The 22,731-nt window shown below is 32.0% G+C and overlaps 1 protein-coding gene across 1 annotated transcript; it reads left to right on the top strand.

Moving 5' to 3' along the window:
- Window positions 1-280: 280 nt before the first annotated feature.
- LOC143082903 (uncharacterized) lies at window positions 281-21,381 on the top strand. Its single transcript, XM_076258901.1, has 11 exons — window positions 281-445; window positions 2,916-2,966; window positions 8,882-8,937; window positions 9,675-9,796; window positions 11,628-11,752; window positions 12,589-13,028; window positions 14,729-14,782; window positions 15,101-15,239; window positions 15,927-16,042; window positions 16,718-16,790; window positions 19,346-21,381. The coding sequence occupies exons 1-11, from the start codon at window positions 403-405 to the stop codon at window positions 19,684-19,686; spliced, it is 1,560 nt and encodes a 519-aa protein (XP_076115016.1). The 5' UTR covers window positions 281-402; the 3' UTR covers window positions 19,687-21,381.
- Window positions 21,382-22,731: the final 1,350 nt, after the last annotated feature.

The following is a 22,731-nucleotide window of genomic DNA, read 5'->3' as shown; positions in this document are numbered from 1 at the left end:
AAACATAATGACAATTAATTAAACATCTCACATTACGCTAAATTTATTTGTCATTAAGATACAAATAATCATTCGAGTTTTCCAATAAAATGCATACGTGTTTTTGTTCCAGGTTTGTTTTGAACAATTGTGCATTTTTTCTTGTGTTACCATAAAAGTAATTTCCAGTCATTACTGGTCACTTTTATTAGGATTGTTGCCAATTTTGAATCATCAACATGTATATATATGATACAGCTGTCAATTTGATGCAATATGCATTGAGTGAACTATAGCATACCATTGAGTGCATGCAGTTTTATATTTTACCTCTAATTCATTTGTTCCCAACTTATGTTTTAAAATTGACTGTTTAAGCGTCGTAATGTGATATATCAAACACTTCTTTTCTGAGATTTGAAGATGGATGGAGTTTATCAAAAGAACGATTCAAAGAACACAAATCGTAAGTTATTTTTATAAAGTGGTAATTTAATAAATAATTGACTTTTTATAGTTTATTTATTAATTTCACACACAATAATTTCAAATGGTTGACCGTATTCAAATTATCATCAAATTTGCGGGCGATTGTTTATTTATTTTTATTCTCACCTTTAGGCGCATCAATAAATGGCATTTGACCCTAACAATGTTTTTCTAAAAATTCATTAAACATATTGACCATAACAAAGAAAGATAGTATCATCAATAAACTTTAAAAGTTTTTAACAACCATATCTATCAAAGGTATCTTTTTCATTATTTTGTTGTTTGTCTTCTGGTGAGTGATTGGATAGGTCAATCAAAGTTAAAGTGGTTAGATATCTTTCGAATTGTGTAACTATTCTTTGGTAAAAACAGTATGTTCTTCTTGTTGTCGAAAGGAAAATAAAAGTAGATCATAAAGCATATGTTGTGTACAAGATGTAAAATTGTACAAATTATAATTCGTACAAGGTTTTTGTACAAGTTATAAGTTTTTTGACACATTTTGCACAGGTGATAAAAGTTTATCTTCAAAAATGCATCAGTCTATTGTCTTAAATTCAAATTTATATACTTCAACCTAACATTGTGTGCTATTCTCTTTGTCCTAAAACTGGAAATGAGGATACGTGAATGGCTAAAATTCTAATTTTATTTTTCTTCTGATACCAAAATCAAATCCATTAAAAAGTCTTTTTGTGTGATTATAATGTGTTGTATCATTAATCAGTATTAGACTGTATCATGAAGTTGTGGAAATATGACAGAAATATGCGAAACAAATAACTGTGATTGCATCATCCCTTTGTGTTATGCGAGTCATAAAGCACTAATAACTTGTACAAAAGATCTGTACAATTTATAATTTGAACAACATTACAACTTGTATACAACATATACATGAAGTACACAACAATACGACACAAATAACTAAAAGATCATTTAATGGTCAGTATATAATATATCGATTGTCTATCACAGCTCTGGCATAATGGTCATGTGTTTTGTATTTCAAATGAACGGGTTCAGTAGGGTTCGTGACCCCTCAGTATTTATCTTCTTTTAGTTCTTTAGATTCTTTGTTGTTCTTTAGCTTGTTTGTTGTTCTTTAGCTTGTTTGTTGTTCTTTAGCTTGTTTGTTGTTCTTTAGCTTCTTTGTTGTATTTTTTATTTCCAGTCATTAAAGGTCACTTTTATTAGGATTGTTGCCAATTTTGAATCATCAACATGTATATGTTCCGGACCATATGAGTATTTGGACCATACGCGTATGGTCATGACCATATGCGTATACTCATATGGTCCGACCATACGCGTATGGTCCGACCGTACGCGTATGATCGGACCATATGAGTATATACTCGTTTGGTTATAAACGAGCCGGACCATATGAGTATTTGGACCATATAGGTATATTTTTCAATAATATACATGAGAAAACTTTATAAAATAACAATGATTGCTACATGCAATTGTATTATTTACAATTCAAATAACATTAAATATTGATGCCAAAGTTAGTTTTCATCGCTAATTGTATTCTTGCATGGATGCGTAATGTGACTTTTACGTCCCCACGGTACCATAGCCTTTCTTTGGTCCTGGGTCATTCCGATGTGTCTACGGTGAAAAAGCTCTAGATCTCCAATATCGTTACATGACTGAAGTACATCATATCACCAGACAACTTTAAAAAATAAGCTAGTGTCCTTGCCGGTGACGTCATTCATTTTTTTTAAAACAAAACATGTATAAGTATAAAAAAATATGAATATTGCACTGCTAATGCTAATTATACTAAGTTTCAAAAGTAAGCAATTTATTAGACTCGTTATCCTGTCGATTGTTACGTCAGGTTATAGTAAAACAGTTGACTTCTTGTGTAACAGTTCATTAAGATATTTTTGGAAGTTATCTTCCCAGGTCGACATTTTGCAATTAACTCGTAATAACATATCGGTAATGAAAAAAAAAATGTGTTTACTATAGTTTTGACTAGTGATGAAATTTACTGTGTGAAACTGCTTATTTTATTTAGTTAATCTTGTTATTACTAATTTTTAATGAAAACATAACCTTTGGTAGTGTCTTTTTAATGACGTGACAACTAGAAGGGTTATATAAAGAGGTAAGAATAAATGTACCTCTTAACTACCCCGACCATACGCGTACGGTCCGACCATACGCGTATGGTCGGACCATATGAGTATATACCCATATGGTCATGACCATACGCGTATGGTCCAAATGCTCATATGGTCCGGAACATATATATATATATATGGTATATCTGTCAATTTGGTGAAATCTGCATTGAGTGAATTATAGCATACCATTGAGTGCATGCAGTTTTATATTTTACCTCTTATTCATTTGTTCCAAGTTTATGTATCAACATTGACTGTTTGCGTGTCGTAATGTGATCTATCAGACACTTCTTTTCCTAGATTTTAAGATGGATGGAGTTTACCAAAAGAACGATTTAAAGAACACAAATCGTAAGTGTTTATTTAATACATAAATTGACTTTTTATAGTTTATTTATTTATCTCACACAATAATTTCATATGGTTGACCGTATTCAAATTATCATAAAATGGGTGACAATTGTTTACTTATTTTTGTTCTCACCTTAAGGCGCATCAATAAATGGCATTTAATCACAACAGTGTTTTTCTAAAGTTTCATCAAATGTATTGACTATTTCAAAGAAAGATAGTATCATCAATAAACTTTAAAAGTTTTTAACAAACATAGCTATCAAAGTTATCTTTATCATTGTTTTGTGGTTTGTCTTCCGGTGAGTGATTGAATAGGTCAAACAAAGTTAAAGTCGTTAAATATCTTTCTTATTGTGTAACCATTCTTTGGTAAAAACAGTATTTTCTTCTTCTTGTCAAAAGAAAAAGAAAAGTAAATCCTGTGTATACATGAATAAGACAATCATACGAAAAAAATAACTAAATAATATTTAATGATCAGTATATAATATATTGTTTGTTTATCACAACACTGGTATAATGGTTATGTCTTTTGTATTTTAAATGAAAGTGTTCAGTAGGGTTCGTGTTCCTCATTCTTTATTTTCATTGTTGTGTTTTGTTATTTGTCCTCCGGTCGCTTTTAGTTTTATACCATCATGTCGTTATCAATGTGTTAGCCCCTGATGATATTGAATTTCCATTTCAACTTCGTACTTTATTTGGCCTTTTTAACTTTTTTGGATTCGAACGTCACTGATGAGTCTTTTGTAGACGAAACGCACGTCTGGCGTATATACAAAATTTAGTCCTGGTTTCTATAATGAGTTTATTTAGTATCTTCCATCTCTCTTTTTAAAGTAAAAGAGAACAATCGAATTGTACCAAAACTGTTTCTACGATGCTGACGTATTTTTATCTAAATAATTATTTTTTTCTCTACCATTTTAACGTCTAATGTCGGGCTTGATACAACTGAATTTACAACTTGTTGACATTTTGTGTCTGTACACGACTATCAAAAGTATATTACAGGAGTGCGCTCGCTGTCATTTCAACCCCGCCCAATTGTGTAGGTCCTTTCCCAGGTCGGAAGTCTGCATTTCAGTCGATGTCGTTAGTTGATGCCTGCTATAAGTGTTAAAGTTTATTGTTTTAGGCTAGCATAAACGAGGTCACTTTTTTCTCGTTTTAAATATTTTACATTTTATCATGTCGGTTCTTCTTATATCTTACAGTTTGGGTTTTTCTTATTGATAAGAAAGGTATGTGAAAGGTGTGCGTATTATAAAAACCGTCTACCAATCCCATTTCTTTTATTTTTTGGAGGGGGTGTAAAATAGAGCTGTCTAGTTTGTTATTTGTTCTTGTTTTCTTTAAATATATCCTTTGACAAGTTTCTGTTTGTTGAGTGTTCAGTTTGCTTTTATGGTTATTCTTTTATGAAATATTTAATGATATTTGTACATATACTTGTGTGGATTTTGATAATAATGCATTACTGTTTATAATGTTAATGTTTAGAATAAAGAACTGCAATTTTGAGTATTGATAGATGTCCATTACTAGACTGGACTTCTTGTATTGCTTATGGTCATGTGGTACTTGCACTGATTTCGGCTATCGATATTATCAATAAATTTTAAAAGTGTTTAACAAACATTTCTATCAAAGATATCGTTTTTATTATGCAGTAGTTTTTCTTGCGGAGATTGATTGAATAGGTCACACAAAGTTAAAGCGGTTAGATATCTTTCGAATTGTGTAACAATTTCTTGGTAAACAGATTTTATCTAATTGTTGTTGAAAGGAAAGTGTCACGATTTGAATAAAAGTAGATCGTGAATACATGAAGTAGACATTACACAAATACCACACAAATAACTTAAAGATCATTCAATGGTCAGTATATAATATATCGATTGTCTATCACAGCTCTGGTATAATGTTCATGATTTTGTATTTCAGATGGAAGGGTTGAGAAGGGTTCGTGTTCCTCAGTTTTTAGTTTCTTTGTTGTGTTTTGAGTACGGGTATATGTCTTTTTGTTGTTATTCGTGTTATACCATTAAATTCTCCCTCATAAATTCGTCCGAATTTAAAACATTTCTAATCTATCTACATGGCGAAATAAGAGGCAAGTCAAAATGCAGTAACTTCGATAATATACTATGCAGAACGTGTTGTTACTTTGAAGTTACTGAGAGCACCTCGATACAAATTATCCAAGTATCGGACTTATATACCCCACCCGTATTCCCGCCTATGAAATGCTGGTGCAGTACTCACTAAAGACTTATATATAGATACTATCCAACCAGTTCTTCAAACTTGTTCTACAAACCACAGTTACTAAAGATAGAAATAGATAAGGAAAAAACCCCAAATATAACGGAATAGCAATAAATTGGCATAGTCAATTTGTCAACCCTTTATGAGTTTTGATATTCCTTTGATATCTTCCGACTATCTTTTTTAAAGTAAAATACAAAATTGTAGTAACAATACAATTGTACCAAAATCAGTTCTTCGATGTAGTTTTCCCTGATTAATTGTTTTCTTACTATTTTTACAATATTATACTACAGGAGGAGACCTCTCACTGTCATAACAACTCTGTACAATTATTTATGTCTCTTGGTTGATAGCTGCTTTAATGTTTTAGGTTTATTGTATTAGACTAATCATACACGAATTTCTTTTTTTCGTTTGAATTATTATCATTTTATCATGTCGGTGCCAATTATATCTTCCAGTATGAGTTTTGCTTATTGGTCAGAGAGATAAGGGGAAGGTTTGCGTATTATCAAAAACCGTCTACCCATCCTATTTCTTTGGGAATTTTTTTTTTTATTATTGTTTTTGTTCTTTTGTTTTTTGTGGTGGAGGGGGGTAGGGGGATATGAAAATTCGAGCTGACAAGATTGTGTTTGTTGTGTATATGAAAAAAGAAGATGTGGTATAATTGCCAATGAGACAACTCTCCACAAGAGACCAAAATGACTCAGAAATTAACAGCTATCGTACGGCCTTCAACAATGAGCAAAGGCCATACGCATAGTCAGCTATAAAAGGTCCCGAAATCAATGTAAAACAATTCAAACGAGAACACTAACGGCCTAATTAATATACAAAAACAAATATGTAACACAGCATCAAACGACAACCACTCAATTACAGGCTCCTGACTTTGGACAGGCACATACATACAGAATGTGGCGGGTTAAAACATATAAGCCGGATCCTGACCTCCCCCTTACCTGTGTGTTCAGTTTGCATTGAAGGGTATTCTTTTGTGAAGTTTTTTTGTGATGAATAAACTGTTTAATTGTTGATGATCATATTTTTACTGATTTCTATGTTCTTTAATTATATCATTTCTTTAGTGCTGCTATCAAAATTCATATATTTGAAGACATGATTTCATTTTACCAAGAAAGTTACATCCCAGCTCCTTTGTTCTAACAGGGGTGATCTGAGCCGGATCACCCCAACCGATCACCCCAGTTTGAGTTTCTTTGTTATGCATGCTTTCCTTTGTTCTGTAACATTTTGGCGGGAATGTCAAATCCACTATAAAACTTATAATTAAATATACAATTATACGGAAAAGATTATCTATCAAAATTCACGTAGAAAAAATCCAGTGTATATGCTGGGATTCGAACTCAAGACCTTTAGCATATCAAGCCACGACACAACCACTACACCAGGACGACTGGATACGAACTATCAGTAATTTAACATACTTAAAGGAAGCAAGATATTTTAAGTGGGGCGAGTTGGCAGACCTTTATTCGGTGGGGTTTAAACCGTTTTCGTTAATAAGTGAGTTGTCAGTGATTGTTCAGTTTGATTTTACACTTTTTCAAAAGTGGGGCAAGTCAGTTAACAAGAGTGGGGCGATTTTTTCATAAAGTGGCGATATAGGTTGGGCCGATTGGCCAGTGGGGCGAGTTTACATTGTTTGATATCTACTCATCGTGTTCGGGGGTCAAAAAAGGTATAAATCATATAGTAATGTATAAAGTATATTATAATGGTTCAAAACTAGATTTTATGAATTGTAAATGGTTTTTCGTCTAATCTAAAACAGCTGGGATGTAAAATAGTTATCCCACTCGGACTTGGTGTGTCATCGTGGGATAACTATTAAAAGCACACAATGTTGGCTAAATTCGGTTACAGCAAATTTCATTGAAGTTACATCAAACCAGTTCTGTGACTGAATGAGTGTTGTTTTATTCTCTGTATTGTGTTTAAAATGTCAATTATTGTTCTGAGCACAAATCAAAGTAAAATGGTGACCTCTGAATATTTTTTGGGGGTTATTAGTCTACCTTTTTGTTTGCCTTTTAACTACTATTACTTCTATTCATATTTGTTATAAAAAAAAGTATAACATTCATATTTCACAAAGATTATTTTCTAATTACCCTTTAAAAATTAGTTTAATATTCAAAAATGATTTTTGTGGTGTAACACAGACATAGCTTTATCCACAGTTTATTACCAATGTTATTTCAACTGATCGGGCGGAGCTTACATTTTAATTTGCATATGGGACAGTCTATTTGAAGATGTGTGTGATAAGGATGATTGCGGTTTTAATTATTACTGATTTTTAATCACCTATCAAAGAAATTTACAAAACAATGACTGGACACTTCATTGATGAGTTTATCCTAAAACACCTATCTATAGATGGACTGGTTTATTATGAGCGAACTGGTTAAACTCCGCCCAGTCAAGTGAAATAAATCGAGTAATACACATCTTTAAACCAGTTTTTCAGCATAAAGAAAAACCTGTTTATCAAGATATCAAAATATTATACTATATTTTTTTTTTTAATTTAGGAATATACTTTCTAAGGGTAAGATTGCGTTTAATCGTGTGCTTACTGTACTTTTGTCGAATTTAATCAAAATACAAGTCTCTTGCTTATTACTTTTAGCAATCAGGATTTATTTATTTTTCCTATTCTGATAATAATTACCAGTTACGGTTCATGAACAGCTCAGATAATTGTATTATTTGGCACTGGCATAATTTATAATTTACCTTGCTTAAATTCTTCGTTGATAAATTTGAAATTATAATGAAATTATGTTGCTCACAATATACGGTTAAAACCTTTTCCACTGCAGAAGATCAAACGGTAGCTTATATATGAGAAAATATATAATTGTCAAAATATGTGTTTTGCTCTGTGGTGTATAACTTGTGCACTGTCATTCAAACAACACCTAATGTGGTTTCATTGATAGGATTGTTAACACTGTGTTTGTGTATTATCGACGTCATATTGTCAAATAAATCTTAATTTTTAGAACTAAAAAATATTTCAGTTGTTTCATTTTTTTTATTTTTATTTTTTTTTTTTTTTTTTTTTTTGCCTTTTAACACTATTTTTAGTTTTTATTTTGACACCGGTTCTATATTGATATGATGTCATGTTCCTTCAAATATTTGTTCCGTTTTACACAAAATACCTTTAAGTTAGATACTGTTGCACTACGTCAAATATTTTACTTATAATAGCCACACACATATTGTGATCATTAAAGACTATATATAATGTCATTACACTAAATAGAATATATTTTTTGTAACATTTCGAATTGACATATCTTCTTTTATCATATATAAGTATATAAGTAATAAATAAAATAAAACAGGTTCTATATTATCATCCTAGTCCATCAGTTATACATCTACAATACAAGGTAAATCTGAATGTGTTATTTTATTGCATCTCATGTTTTATTATAGAGATTACTTACAATTATTAAGTTTATAACTTTTCAAGATTTAAAATATTGTTATCTTATAAATCAATCTGAATCCGTTCAAAGATTTAATTAAGAATTAAAGTATTTTTTTCATTTTTCATTCTATCAATTTCATTGATTCATTTCCCCTTATTACAGACCCACCTCTGTGCTATTCGCCGAAGATGAAGAAAAAACCTGAGAGAGGTCTCAAGGTAATGGCATTTACCAATAGAATAACTACACCAACATACTATCATTTTCCGGATAAATTTGTTTTTGTATTTTATGATTTCTTGGTGAAATTTTGGTTTGAATTGAATAATCATAAGCATTTACCTAAAGATTGATCCACTAAAGCCTGATATTTACAACTTATCCAAATGTGCGCGTTGGGTTGAAATGGGCCTAGAAAATACTTTTCAGTTGTTTTGTATAAGGATAATACCAAAGCTTCCAGTATCCCGATTTAAAAAAAAACCGGCTTCTGAGAATTAAAATCAATGAAGTTCGATAAACATCAATGAGACAGTAACCAATCAATTGACACAATAGAAAAATCCAAACGTCAACATAAATAGGACAGCAACCTTAAAATGCCTTTAACATCTAGAGGCAAGTATAAGGTCTCAAATGATAGACAAGTGCTTATGTCTTATCTCAAGCTCTAAAAAGAGGACTAACAAAGATCTGCAATTTATATAGAACAAGGAGATGTGGTATGATTGTCATTGAGAGAACTATCCAACAGAAGCCAAATACAACTACCAACTGTCCTCGGAGATCTTAATAAACGTCAAATTCCTCAACTGGCAAACAAATGTATTACTGTCGGGTTGTTGTCTCTTTGACACATTCCCCATTTCCATTCTCAATTTTATTTGCAATTAATTTCTAGCATTACCATGTGATATGCACAAGTTCATATGAAAAATGTATTGTAACGTTTTAGGCTTTGGCTTCTGGTTCTTTAGCTATAACCAGATTCCATACTATATTGGATAAAACAGAGAAGAGGTTGGAGTTAGAAATACAAAGAGAAAATAGAGCTCCACCTCAGACGTTATTTGGAAAGTAAGATTTATTCAACAATACAATTTGTTTATATAACAATATAAATTAAGTGAAATTGATTGTTTATTCTTAACACCTAATATAGATTTATTGACTTGTTCAATTATTATTTACGTGTATCTAGTTTATCATAATATCTTTGGGCGATTAAGTAAGAGGAATAAAGTCAGACGTAATCAGCCACACCACATAGACATGTAAATTCATTTAAACATTTTCTGAGATAAAATGTTTTATAGGAAAATTGTTTGTTGGTTAAAGTTTTAATATATTGTGAATACTAAAATGAAGAACCATTATCTCCTAAAAATAGAATATCTTCTCAAATGGAATATACCCGGATCACAATTTGCTTTTATATGCTCAATTATTATGTCTGGTTACAGAATTTTAAGAGTACCAAAAAACAGTTTTCGCATTCGAGACTTCGTCTAATGAATATCCTGTTAATAATTTCCTCGAGATACAAACGGTATCTAAATACTTAAACGAACGTTGCTACCAATTTTCTCTCATAATTTTCTAGTTCATCTCCGTTTTTGTAAGAATGATGTGTCGTTTTGAATAAGAGAACAATTAAAACTAAAGGAAACAAAAGTAGTGAATGTGGAAAAAATCGTCTAAATCTCAATTCTGGGTATAAGCTATAATTAATTTAATAATAATGGTAATTTTGCACATTTTGAAAGTTTTCTTCTGAAATCAGAGGCAGAAAAAAACATATAATGGAAAATCAAAATCATAAGCCGAAGAAAAACCGACAACACAATAGCAAAAAATCTAAATAAAATTAACAATCTTCAGACCTCATCATAGAAAACTAGAAACTGAGCAATGCAAATTCCACAAAAAAACCTAGGGTGATTTCTTGGGATCCCTAAGCTAAGCGGATCTTGCTTTTAAGTGACACCCGTCGAGTCTGGATGTGAGGCATACATTCAAGAAAAAAAGTTTCATTCGGTGATGTCTCAGCGAGGAAAAGTGGATGGAAAAATGTTCTCAGTATTCGTTCAAATTTATTTTAGCACAACTTAGAGGATAAAGCATACACACAACGAGCAAACCGCAATACATCACAAGTTAAAATATACAACATAATCCTTAAAGAGCATTTGAGAGAAATGCATAAAAATCAACCATATAAACACACATTCAACGGTAGTAGTGAAATACGTGATCTGATCTTTCAACATTTTCCCCTCGAAATAGACTATTTCTATAGAAACACATGTTTATCATTAGCCAGCGTAATCGCGTCCCAATATACAAGAATTGTCAAAGTTTTTGTTCAAATACTAGTATACGAGAATATTACTTTTCTTAGTCATGTTCTGATCAAGTTATGAATGATTAAAATGGACTGTTTCCTTATCAAAAGCTGGTTAAATAAGTAATTTGAAGCAAGTTTACGAACAAATTAAATACTTCTTATTGAAAAAGAAAATAATCGTTTCACTTGTTAGCTATTTAAATCAAACGTATTACCATAGTTACAAACTTTATTAAGAATAGTGATATTAATATATTTTGTAAAACTTGCACAGCTTCAGTAAGTAGATAAATAGACCAACATATTTCGTTTTATTCAATGAAATCTAAAGAGAAATAGGATGCCTGTTACTTAATAAAACGATTAGAAATTGCTGTACATATATTGCGGTTGAAGCTAATGAAATTTTGAATTTGAAATTCAAAATCCTTCACTTAATGTTACCGTATGCAACATATATAACAACAATTGCCATATGACGTTGAGTACTTCAAACAACCAATCAATCAATCCATTAATTTATCAATCGCAATTAATCAGTACTATTTGTGTTACTTTCAGAGCACGAAGAAAGGGGGAACATGTTTTACATAGTAAACAAGTACTATTCTGTATAATTATTCTGAACGTCATCGACTGTATCCTTGTATTGGGAGAACTTATTCTGGACATGTATTATGTTAAAGGTATAGTTTAATTTCCTTTTCTATCCTGTCCAAACTATTCATTTCCAAATACTAAATTTAAAATGATTTCGTATACTTTATTATTATTCATTCAGTAATGGTTTAATCTGTTTCCTAATATTGAATTAATTGCATATTCGTATTCGCAACTTTCTGTCAATAGAATAGGGAAGTACAAAGGGTCTAAGGGAATAATTAATTGATATTCTTGTGAACAAAAAGGGAGTATCAGGAGAATTATTGAAATAATTATTCTGGACTGGTAATAACTGAAAAGAAACTGTGCTCAAAGTAGGATTTAAATTAAGTCTTTCCAATAAAATGCAGAACAATGCAGGAACCAGTTGCCAATTTCAGTGAACAAGTCATGTGTTTCTGGGTTAAATTAGTCTTAATTAAGTACGTTCGAGAGGAATAAAATCCGATTCCAAATACTTGAAAATCCTTGAATTAGTTTGAATAGAACATGTAGTCTACCTGTGTAACATTGGAGTTTTGTAGTATTGTACGGTTTCTTGTCGCTACGTTGGGATAACCACAGGTTTCAGATCATAAAGATGTTAAAAGTTTTGCAGCAAATGAATAGTAGTAATAACCTTATAAACGACTCGCTTGTCTTATCCGCGTCATCCTGAATATGCATAAAATATTTGCCACTGAAAGTTCAACACGGAACATACGGTTAATTTTATGATTCGTCCTGACTTTACAATGCTATTTACACATTAGTTTAATGTCTTACCATTTCAAATTAACACAAAATAAATAATGATGTGTATGATAAAATTTAAATCATCAAAAAGTGAATAATGACCATTGTTGTATGTGTATTGCAGGACTTCTTGAATCATCAGAATCTGTAACAAACAACTTCATCATTGATATGAAAGCCATCCATCCGATGGAATTAGCAGTTGTCGAAATACCGGATGTAAAACCACTGTATTCTAAACTTTTACACGCACATATAGATTGGAGCCATTCTGAAACCAACAAACTACCATCAGCAGGTTTTAACTGTAGTCCTGAATTGACAACGATTTCACATCAAGGAACCAGTCTTCATGAAGCATCCACTCCTCATACGATAGGAAAACGATCTGCCAATGTCCATACTGATACCCAAATCAATGGAACAGATAATGAACACGGAAACAGTACAAAGGAGGATCATCACGATGAACATGAAGGCGATCATGCGCATAGTTTTGAAGAGGAATTAGCGCATGCGTTTCATAAAGCCAGTATTAGTATTTTAGCAATTTTAGCTGCTGAGGTGAATAATTAGAAATCACTTATCATTTAAATGTTATGGGGTTTTTGTTGCATTGCATTTGGCCGTTATAGTTACTGTCATGTCTAATATATAATGATAGTGAATGCATTACATCAAACTAATGATTGATTGATTGATTGTTTGATTGATAGGTGTTTAGCGCCATTTTCAGCACTATTGCGCATTTTCGTAGCAGTTTTTATTGGTGGAGGAAGCCGGAATACTTTGAGAAAACATACCAATTATAGGAAAACTCGGTAACAATCCTAGTCAATTAAGATTAGGCCAATTAAAATTAATTGATAGATTTTCATCCCCGCCCGCCTCTCTGAAATCGTCCCGCCCCGATTTTTTTTATTTTCAAAAATTTACGATTTCCGGATTTTGTTCATTTCCGTTACCGGTAACCGTCAGTAATTTCGTTTTATTCGAACTTCCTGTTTCGAATTTCAGTTTTCATATTTCTTGTTTCGAGTACTTTAAAACGATTATGTTCACAAATTCTGCTGCTCAATGATGACAATATCTACGGGGAATAGACATAGATAACCAGAAGGGCATTAAATATTCGGGTTACGAGTAATACGCTGTGTCCAAGAACGCAAATCGCGGTATGACACAAATTGGAAATTTCTGTCATTAGAAAACCGTGGATATTTTTTTTTAATAAAATATTGACTTATTGTCAGCAAATTTGGGCTCTGAAAGATTTCAAAAGCGAAAGAATCGTGGAACACATTGGTAGAAAAAAAAACATAACTGGATTAAAGAAACTGACAAAAGCACGAACTTGTTAGATCTATGACCGTATATTGAGTTCAAAAAGTCGGCAAACATACACATTGTGTTGTAGAAAGCCCTTAGATTTACCCATGGCTATTGTTTTTGTTTATAAACACCACAAATACCCTTAAAAGAGTCATTAAACAACTTCATGCTTTACAGTGTAATCATATTTGCTTCAGTCTTGCATAACTTGAGAATCTTAAAAGGCGACAACCCTACTATTACCAACACTGTTTGAGTTCTCATTTCATTCATAATACTTGTGTTGCATACCATTGCATTTGTATTATTTTATGGGGACTACAAACCATTGCTTAAAAAGGAGTCCAACTGAATAGAGAATTTCTCCATTATTTTACTGTTTACTTTATACATGTTTACACATGTACATGGTATAAGCTAATTATAACACTTGCATATATATATATATGAAGTTCACGTTACAAGAAGGTTTCATATTAAATAAAATTTAAAAAATAAAATCCTCCCACCCGCCCCATTTTTTTCAAAACTTTGGATGAAAATCTACTAATTAATTTTAGTTGGCCTTAGAACAAAGCGCACATGGTCGCGGAATTCTAATTCACAACCTCATTGTTGACTATATAGATTAAGGGATACAGTTGTTCGATGACTTAGACTAGTTGGTCACCAAGGCCCCTTGGATTAATAACAAAATCACTTGTAAAATAATTAGTCTTCAGAAATGTCTCGGTTTTTTACATATTTGTGTCTATATGTCTGTTTGTCTGCTAGTCATTATGGGATTTTACCATTTCCGTTTCCTTGTCTGTTAAAGAAATGCTTAGTACATTACAATCATTTTACGGCTGTTTATGTCTTTAGTTTGTCTTATAAGTAAACGATACGGTATTCATACATGCAATCCTTTGTATTCATATGTTATTTTTCAGACAATCTGTAAGATATTAGCATATGGAACGAGGTTTTTTGAAAGAAAATTAGAGGTAAGTGCAAAATATATAAGCAGCTGCTCAAAGTGACAAGAATTTATTTTTCTGCTTCATATCATAACACATTCATTGATACCATAGTTTGCTTTTAGATTGTCACTGTTCATAAAATTAATACTTGTATCAAAATATCACAAAGACAGTCACTGTGGCTATTTTTTTTCGGGATTTGGTCATACAGAACGTTTTCTTTAAAGAAAAAAAAATAATCTTTAGGTCAGCCATTAAACTTTTTCTATATTTATTGTAATTGTTTAACATATTTGATTGGGTAAATACAGTCTTTAAGCCTGATTAATTTGTTCATTGTAGGTTTTTGACTGTGTAATAGTCTTTGGGTCTTTGTTTGTTGACGTATATTTCTTGAAAGGTATAAGCGCCTATAAAATACAAGAGTTTGTTATCATCTTAGCATTCCTGGTGCCATGGCGGGTCATTCGAGTAGTAAATAGTAAGTAGATTTTATTTTTGTTTTATTTATAAACAAAGAGTTCATCGAAATTAGGATACTTAATGATAATTAACAATACACCTAATATATTTAAAATGTGAAAAAAAAGTATTTCCATGGAAACTGATCTTCAAACTTGACTATAAATTTTGATTAATATTTATCATCATTTTGATGTATTACTCTGGGGAATACAAGTTCAAAACAACGAAAACAGTCAGTGTTCAGAAACTCCTAGCATCTTTTTTAAAAATTTCAAATCATCTCATTGAGGCAGTTTCAACTTATTTAAGTGAAACCTATAATATAGGGTTATTGCATGAATATTGGGGAATATTGTCCCGAGTAGAATTTTATATTGCACGAGCTTGCGAGTGCAATATATTTTCTACGAGGGACAATATTCCCCAATATTCATGCAATAACCCTTTTATTGTATAGCAATATAATATTTGAAAGTAAAAATTGGTTTAAACAAAGATTTTGTCGTTGAATTTCTAAGATTTATTGCACTAGTGCAATATTGGAATTTATTGCACGCTAACTTTTGGTTACATTCTGTGGGAAATATTATATTGCTATACAATAATATATTGTATTCATAGAAGAACTTGACTAGTAATATTAATGTTCCATTTTTGAAACAAGGATAAATCTAAATGTTTTGGGCATGTGTTTCATTTTAAGGTTTGGTTGTTGCTGTAATTGATCACGAACACTTCCGGTTGAAACTGCTTTACAAACAGAAAAAGGAAGTGTCACATGACCTAAAGAAAACAAAGAGCGAAGTGAAAAATTTACAGGTACGTATCAAAATGTTTACAAATTTATAAAACACATATAACTTTTAAGAATCGTGTTAGGCATAAAAAAGTATGTGTGCATCCTATTCCCTTCCTATCCTATATTTTAAGATAGAAATAGTCAGGAGCCTCTGGCCTTTGTTAGTCTTTTATGACGTCCATTGTCACTGAACTAGTATATATTTGTTTAGGGGCCAGATGAAGGACGCTCCGGGTGCTGAAGTTTCACGCTGCATTGAAGACCTATTGGTGACCTTCTGCTGTTTTCTGTTCTATGGTCGGGTTGTTGTCTTTTTGACACATTCCCCATTTTCATTCTCAATTTTACCTTAAAGTTTTTTTTTTGGTCTTGTTTCAATAATCACCGTTAAAGTCGGAATTTCTCTCCCATAGACTCAATGTAAAAACAAAATGTAAAAATAAAAATAATTCACTACCTACCTACCCTATTTTTTTCAAAGATGTAATAGGAAACACACACAATATTTGTATTAGGCCTCATGCAAACGTGCCTTTACGTGACACAAACAAATTTACAGTATCCATTCAAATAGTAATTCAAAGAAAAATTCGATTTTATCATGCAGTATGTCCATATAATAAGAAAATAATGTGAACATCAATTAATCGGTTCGAACCATGTAACGACTATGTAAAGTTTTGTTTTTTTTTCAGCAATCTTTGGATATTGTAAGAAAACTAGCTAACGAAGCTGGTGTCACCGAACAGAAAATATCTCAACATTTAGGTAAGCCTTGATCTTATGAAATTAAAATTGCAATAATGTCGTAAACAATCTCGCTTGGAAACAAAATTAAGCTCAATGGTAAACGTAAACAAGCAAAAAACTAAGCTCACATGGGAAGAAAAAACGCTATTACTAGGGTCAAGGTTAAAACAAAACAGCAACAAAGCTCGCATGTGAAGACAACCAGCAAAACAAATCTAAGGACAATGATGGAGAAAAAGAAGCAGAACTAAGCTTAGGGTGAAAGAAAATAAACAACTAGTATCTCAATTGTTTGTAAAACAATTGAAAGGTCTTTCCTGTAAAAGTGATGTTTTCTTATTGTACTTTGTACGACCTTTCGTTTGATATACAACAAGCATACCTTCTGAAACTTTTCGCTTTTTACACTTAATGACCTCATCCGCCTACATTTTTGAGATCGGAATTATGATATATGGAACAGAGTAGATGAGCTTTCATTTGATATGCGACAACACCATGTTCTTGAAAGTTTGATTTTTGCACTTAATAACCCTATCCAACTAATTTTTGGAGGTCGGGAATTTGATATTTCAAATGTACACATCATGACCTTTCATTTGATATACAACAACCCTACCTTAAAAGAACATTTATTTTTTGCACTCAATGACCCCATCCAACCCATTTTTGGGAGACGTCAATTTGAAATTTGAAATGTACGCTTTATGTTCTTTCATTTGATATGCGACAACCTTACCATCTGAGAAATTTGAATGTTTGCACTAAATGACCCCACCCGTCCCCCTGGGATGAAAAGGGGGTTTAAAATTTTCATTTTTAAGAAGAGTTTATTAAGACCTTCAATTTGATATATCAGATGACCCCATTTGACAAAGTGCAAATAATGATGCAATATCAACTATATAAATAGAAGTTATGAAACTTACAACTTGAAAATTTCAAATTGATTTTTTGGTGTTTTTTTCCATGGAATGTTTTTGGTATTTGGTCAAACATATAACTATGTCAACCTCTTCAATTTCTAAAACATTTTAAGTGGTAAAGCTCTTGATGATTCAGAAATACATGCCTCCGCTCGAAAAACTTCAAACTGCATTATCTCTAAAACGACAATAGATATCTCAAATCTGTTAAATGATAAATGATCTACAGTTAAAGGACAACATTATAGAAAAAGAATTGGGACAATTTCAAAGTTCACCAAGGTCACAATTAATCATCAAATATATGATGCAATACCAAACTTGAGAACCGGAAGTCGTTAAGACATGGGACTATCACCATTCAACTCAGGACCACTTGACCTTTCAAATATCACAAGGTCAAGGTCATAGTATAATGTGAAGGTCAAGGTGAAATTTCATCATGACCTGACATTGACCTCAAATTGAAGGTCTTGAATTACTGATCATCTTTGCAGTTTATAGTAGGTTGTTATCTGTTACCTTTTAAAAGATATACACACAAAACTATACTTTTAAGAATTATCTCGTTGTAACTTTTGAACAGACGGTCGGACATATTTGAGCTTAATGTATAAAATGTAGAGCTTGTCGAGAGGAACATTTTATACACAGTATGAGTGCAGCAAACTCTTTCAGTTTTCTTAATATGCAAGCTTGAAATTGCAACGTTATTTCTTTTTGCACATGATGACCTTTGACCTTGGTGCAAATTAAAGGTCACATGAATTAAAGAATATTGGTGAAGGTCCCAAGTCTCTACGATTTCCGGTTCTCGAAAATATAATTTTTCCAAAAATGTATAATTTTTCAAGGGGAATAACTTCTTATCAGGGTAAATAAACTACAAATTTTTTATGTTTATTAACATTGCCATCTGTTCCTGTACATGCTGCCATTTTCAAATTTATTCTATCTCTAATACTTTTTAAGAAAAATGCAAATAAAAAAAATGCTTCAAGGGGATATAACTCTCAAAGGGGATGATGAAATCCTACACAGCCTCATCTGCTAATACGTCCTAATGAGATCTATCGATAGTCAATATTTGGTCTTGATGACTTCAATAGAAACGGGGGGAGGGCATGTCAAAAAAATGTTGGAAGAAAAAAAAACATTAGAAAAACAATAAGGTCTTTCCTCGCGTAGGGGAAAGACCTTAAATATTGGCTTAAATGTGACGAAAAACAAGCAAAACTAAGGTCAAGAGCAAAGAAAAACAAGCAAAACTAGGTTCAAGGGTAACAAAAAACATCAAAATGAGCTTACGGGTGAAATTAAATAGCAAAACTTAGCTCAAGGGTGAAAAAACATAGAAATAAGCTTACGGGTGAAATGAAATAGCAAAACTTAGGCTCACGGTTGAAAAAACGCTAAGCACAATGGTGACGGAAAACCGCAAAACTAAAGTCTATGGTAAAGACAAAATAAGCAAAATTAAAACCACCAAACTTGTGATAAAGTTTACACAAATTCATAAGCATTTCACACAACTATGTTCACAACATATCATTCAATGTTCTATCAATTAAAGGCAATTTATTAAGATTTGAAATCAGTTAAAATAGCAGTATCATATGTTTATAAGTTGTGTTTTTTTTTTCTCAGCTTTCATCAATCAGAACCTTGGAAAATCGAAAAAGAAAGGTATAGGCTTTGGTCATAGTTTTCCCTTATTTCACCATCACCATGGCCAACACTCTCCAAAATCTTCACATTCAACCCCTGACATAAAATTACATCTGGATGCAAACAGAAATGGAATTCTGAAAGAGGAAGACGGAGTTATCGAACATGGAAACATGGTATCCAATGGACATATATCTCTTAATACAATAAGTAGTGAAGTTAACGCAGGATATGTGTCAGAAAGAGATGATGGTGTCTCTTCACACGACAGTGATGTTGTTATAAATGTTCCCAATGGAGATGCCACTCACCATTTATAAATATTTGTGTATAATGTATTGAATTGATTTGGGACCATTACAATTATGTATTCATGAATAATCAATGTAAACATGCTTTCATCTACTTCATTTAAACTCCGGTTGATAGTTGTCTCATTGTCAATCATACCACATCCATTATTTTTATCATATATATATGTACAACAATAGAATAATTCAAGATGCTGCTTCTCGTATCTAGTCGGGGTTAGGAATCCGACAGGAGAATAAATTTGAGAATGGAAATAGGAGATGTGTCAAAGAGACAACAACTCGACCAATGAGCATAAAATAGCCGAAAATCACCAAAGTTAAGCCTTTTTCAACTGATTTTTATAGTTCGTTCTTATATTGTACTGTTATACCACTGTCCCAGGTTAGGGGAGGGTTGGGATCCCACTAACATGTTTAACCCCGCCACATTATTTATGTATGTGCCTGTCCAAAGTCAAGTGCCTGTAATTCAGTGGTTGTCGTTTGTTTATATGTTACATATTTGTTTTTCGTTCATTTTTTTACATAAATAAGGCCGTTAGTTTTCTCGTTTGAATTGTTTTACATTGTCTTATCGGGGCCTATTATAGCTGACTATGCGGTATGGGCTTTGCTCATTGTTATTATATTTAAATCGTTTTTAATTTTTATCACGTTATTTTACTGTTGATTTTTTATTTGTATATAATCAATTTGCTTTAGTCAAGAATTTTAGTATATTGAAGGACTTTTTGTCTTATTTTAAAAATATGCTTTAAATTGTAAAAATATTCGAATTAGCTCTCGCCGCGATATAGCCTTTTTGTGCTAATGCGGCGTAAAGCAACCAACAATCAATCAATCATTGTTGAAGGCCGTACGGTGACCTATAGTTGTTAATGTCTGTGTCATTTTGGTCTTTTGTGGATAGTTGTCTCATTGGCAATCATACCACATCTTCTTTTTTAAATGTTCATTATAGCGAGAAAAAATCTGCACCCGGAGGCGTGCTTCAGCTGGCTCCTAAACAAAAATGTGTACTAGTTCAGTGATAATGGACGTCATACTAAACTCCAAGATATATGAATGCACTACAATTAAAAATCATACAAGACTAACAAAGGCCAGGGGCTACTGACTTGGGATAGGCGCAAAAATGCGGCGGGTTAAACATGTTTTGTGACATCTCAACCCTCCGCCTATACCTCTAGCTAATGTAGAAAAAAAAACAATCACACAGCAATACGCACAGTAAAACTCAGTTTAAAGGAAATCCGAGTCCGATGTCAGAATAGGTAACAAGAGAAACTAAAGAAAATGACAATGATACATAATTTAATAAAGAATGGATTGGGTGTTGATTAGAACCTCAAAATGTAGATTGATTTGAATTCAAAGTAAATGATATATAGAGACAAAAACATTCTGTGTTAACATAATACAAACATTAAATCAAGGGAGATAACCGGTGTAATTACATATATTGCACAAAACATGTTGCTACAGATACAGGTATATATAATAATCATGCATCATTCCTGGTAAAAAAATCTTGACTATTAAAACTTTGCATTAACATTTTACAAATACCATTTAATTGATAGTTGCATGGTTTTTAGATATGTGGAATGGTTGTCCTTATGTTATTTTTCAGATCCAAACCCGTGTTACTCCTATTTGTAAAAAAAATTAAATGGTGTTATACCACTGCAAAATATGGGATTTGTGTCCGTTTTATATATCGAATGAATTATAGAAGAATCTCCTCATACTTAACTTAGTAGTGATAATGTTCGATATGCAGGATTCCTGTTTTGACGAATTTATTTTCGTTTCGGTAATTAAAAGTATAAACATAGGTTCTAGTTTATACCATTTGCGGATAGAGACTGTATTGTTTGTAGTATCTTTAAATGTTGTGTATATATGTTGCGCTTAATATAAGTTTATCTTTTTCTTATTGGATGAAGATATTTGGGTTTTTTTTTATGTTTTGTTATTGTTTTTTATTGAAATCATTATTTACTTTACTTTATGTTTAATCATATCTCACAAAGTAGCATTCAGTTATCCATATTCACTATATACGATCGTTGTATCAGTGTATAGCATTAAAAATTAAAAACAAAAACAAAAACAAACAAAAAACGCATAATTTATTTTGCTTGCCACAAAGTTAGCTTTTTATGATATGGTTACTGTTCTTGCTTTGTAGTAATAAAAACGTCTGTTAGAACAATTCCTTGGCTACATGGACGTCAAGTTGGTTACCTATTCCCTATTCCCTATTCGTTACCTATTCCCTATTCCCTATTCGTTACCTATTCGTTACCTATTCCCTATTCCCTATTCGTTACCTATTCCCTATTCCCTATTCGTTACCTATTCGTTACCTATTCCCTATTCCCTATTCGTTACCTATTCGTTACTTATTCCCTATTCCCTATCGTTACCTATTCGTTACTTATTCGATTTTTAATATCCTTCCCCCTTTTTAATTAATTATTATTCTTCTTCTTCCTCTTCTTCCTCTTCTTCTTCTGCCACTTTAAAAATGAACTTGTCCGCAGCATTTCTCCAGAACTACTTGTCAGATTTACTTAGGGTTTCATAAAATGTTAGACTAATATGTCTAGGTGAGCCATCAATCGCTCATTTGTGCATTGGGGTCTATTAAGGGGTATTTTGGGGGACAGAAAGAAGGGAGGGGTTTACTATAGAACCCTATGGGATTTTATTTTCTAAAATTTTCAAATGAATGTAACTTGAAAACTGTAAGTGATAGATGCATGCAGTCTTCAGAAATGATTAAAGGACATTAAAACAAATCACATGAAATATAGGGGAGTGCCTGGGGGTCATCCCTACCCCCCTTCAATTCGAGAATGTGCTATTATCTTGTAAACGGTCCAGATCCCCACCCCTAAACCATATATATTCTAGTAGGGGACAATAAAACTAATCAAATGAAATTAAATGGAATTTCCTGGGGGTCACCCCCACCCCGTTCAATTTGAGAATGTACTATTATCTTGTAAATGGTCCAGATCCCCACCCCTAAACCATATATGT

This window comes from Mytilus galloprovincialis, chromosome 7 (genome assembly GCF_965363235.1).
Source record: "Mytilus galloprovincialis chromosome 7, xbMytGall1.hap1.1, whole genome shotgun sequence".
NCBI lineage: Eukaryota > Metazoa > Mollusca > Bivalvia > Mytilida > Mytilidae > Mytilus > Mytilus galloprovincialis.
This window is presented reverse-complemented; position numbering and strand designations above follow the sequence as displayed.

What these genes read in the sequence shown, in the direction of transcription:
- LOC143082903 (XM_076258901.1), top strand. Translation starts at nt 403, where the DNA reads ATGGATGGAGTTTATCAAAAGAACGATTCAAAGAACACAAATC. An exon ending in CGATTCAAAGAACACAAATC is followed by an intron (nt 446 to 2,915) that starts GTAAGTTATTTT and finishes TTCTTTTCCTAG; the next exon opens with ATTTTAAGATGGATGGAGTT. An exon ending in CGATTTAAAGAACACAAATC is followed by an intron (nt 2,967 to 8,881) that starts GTAAGTGTTTAT and finishes CCCTTATTACAG; the next exon opens with ACCCACCTCTGTGCTATTCG.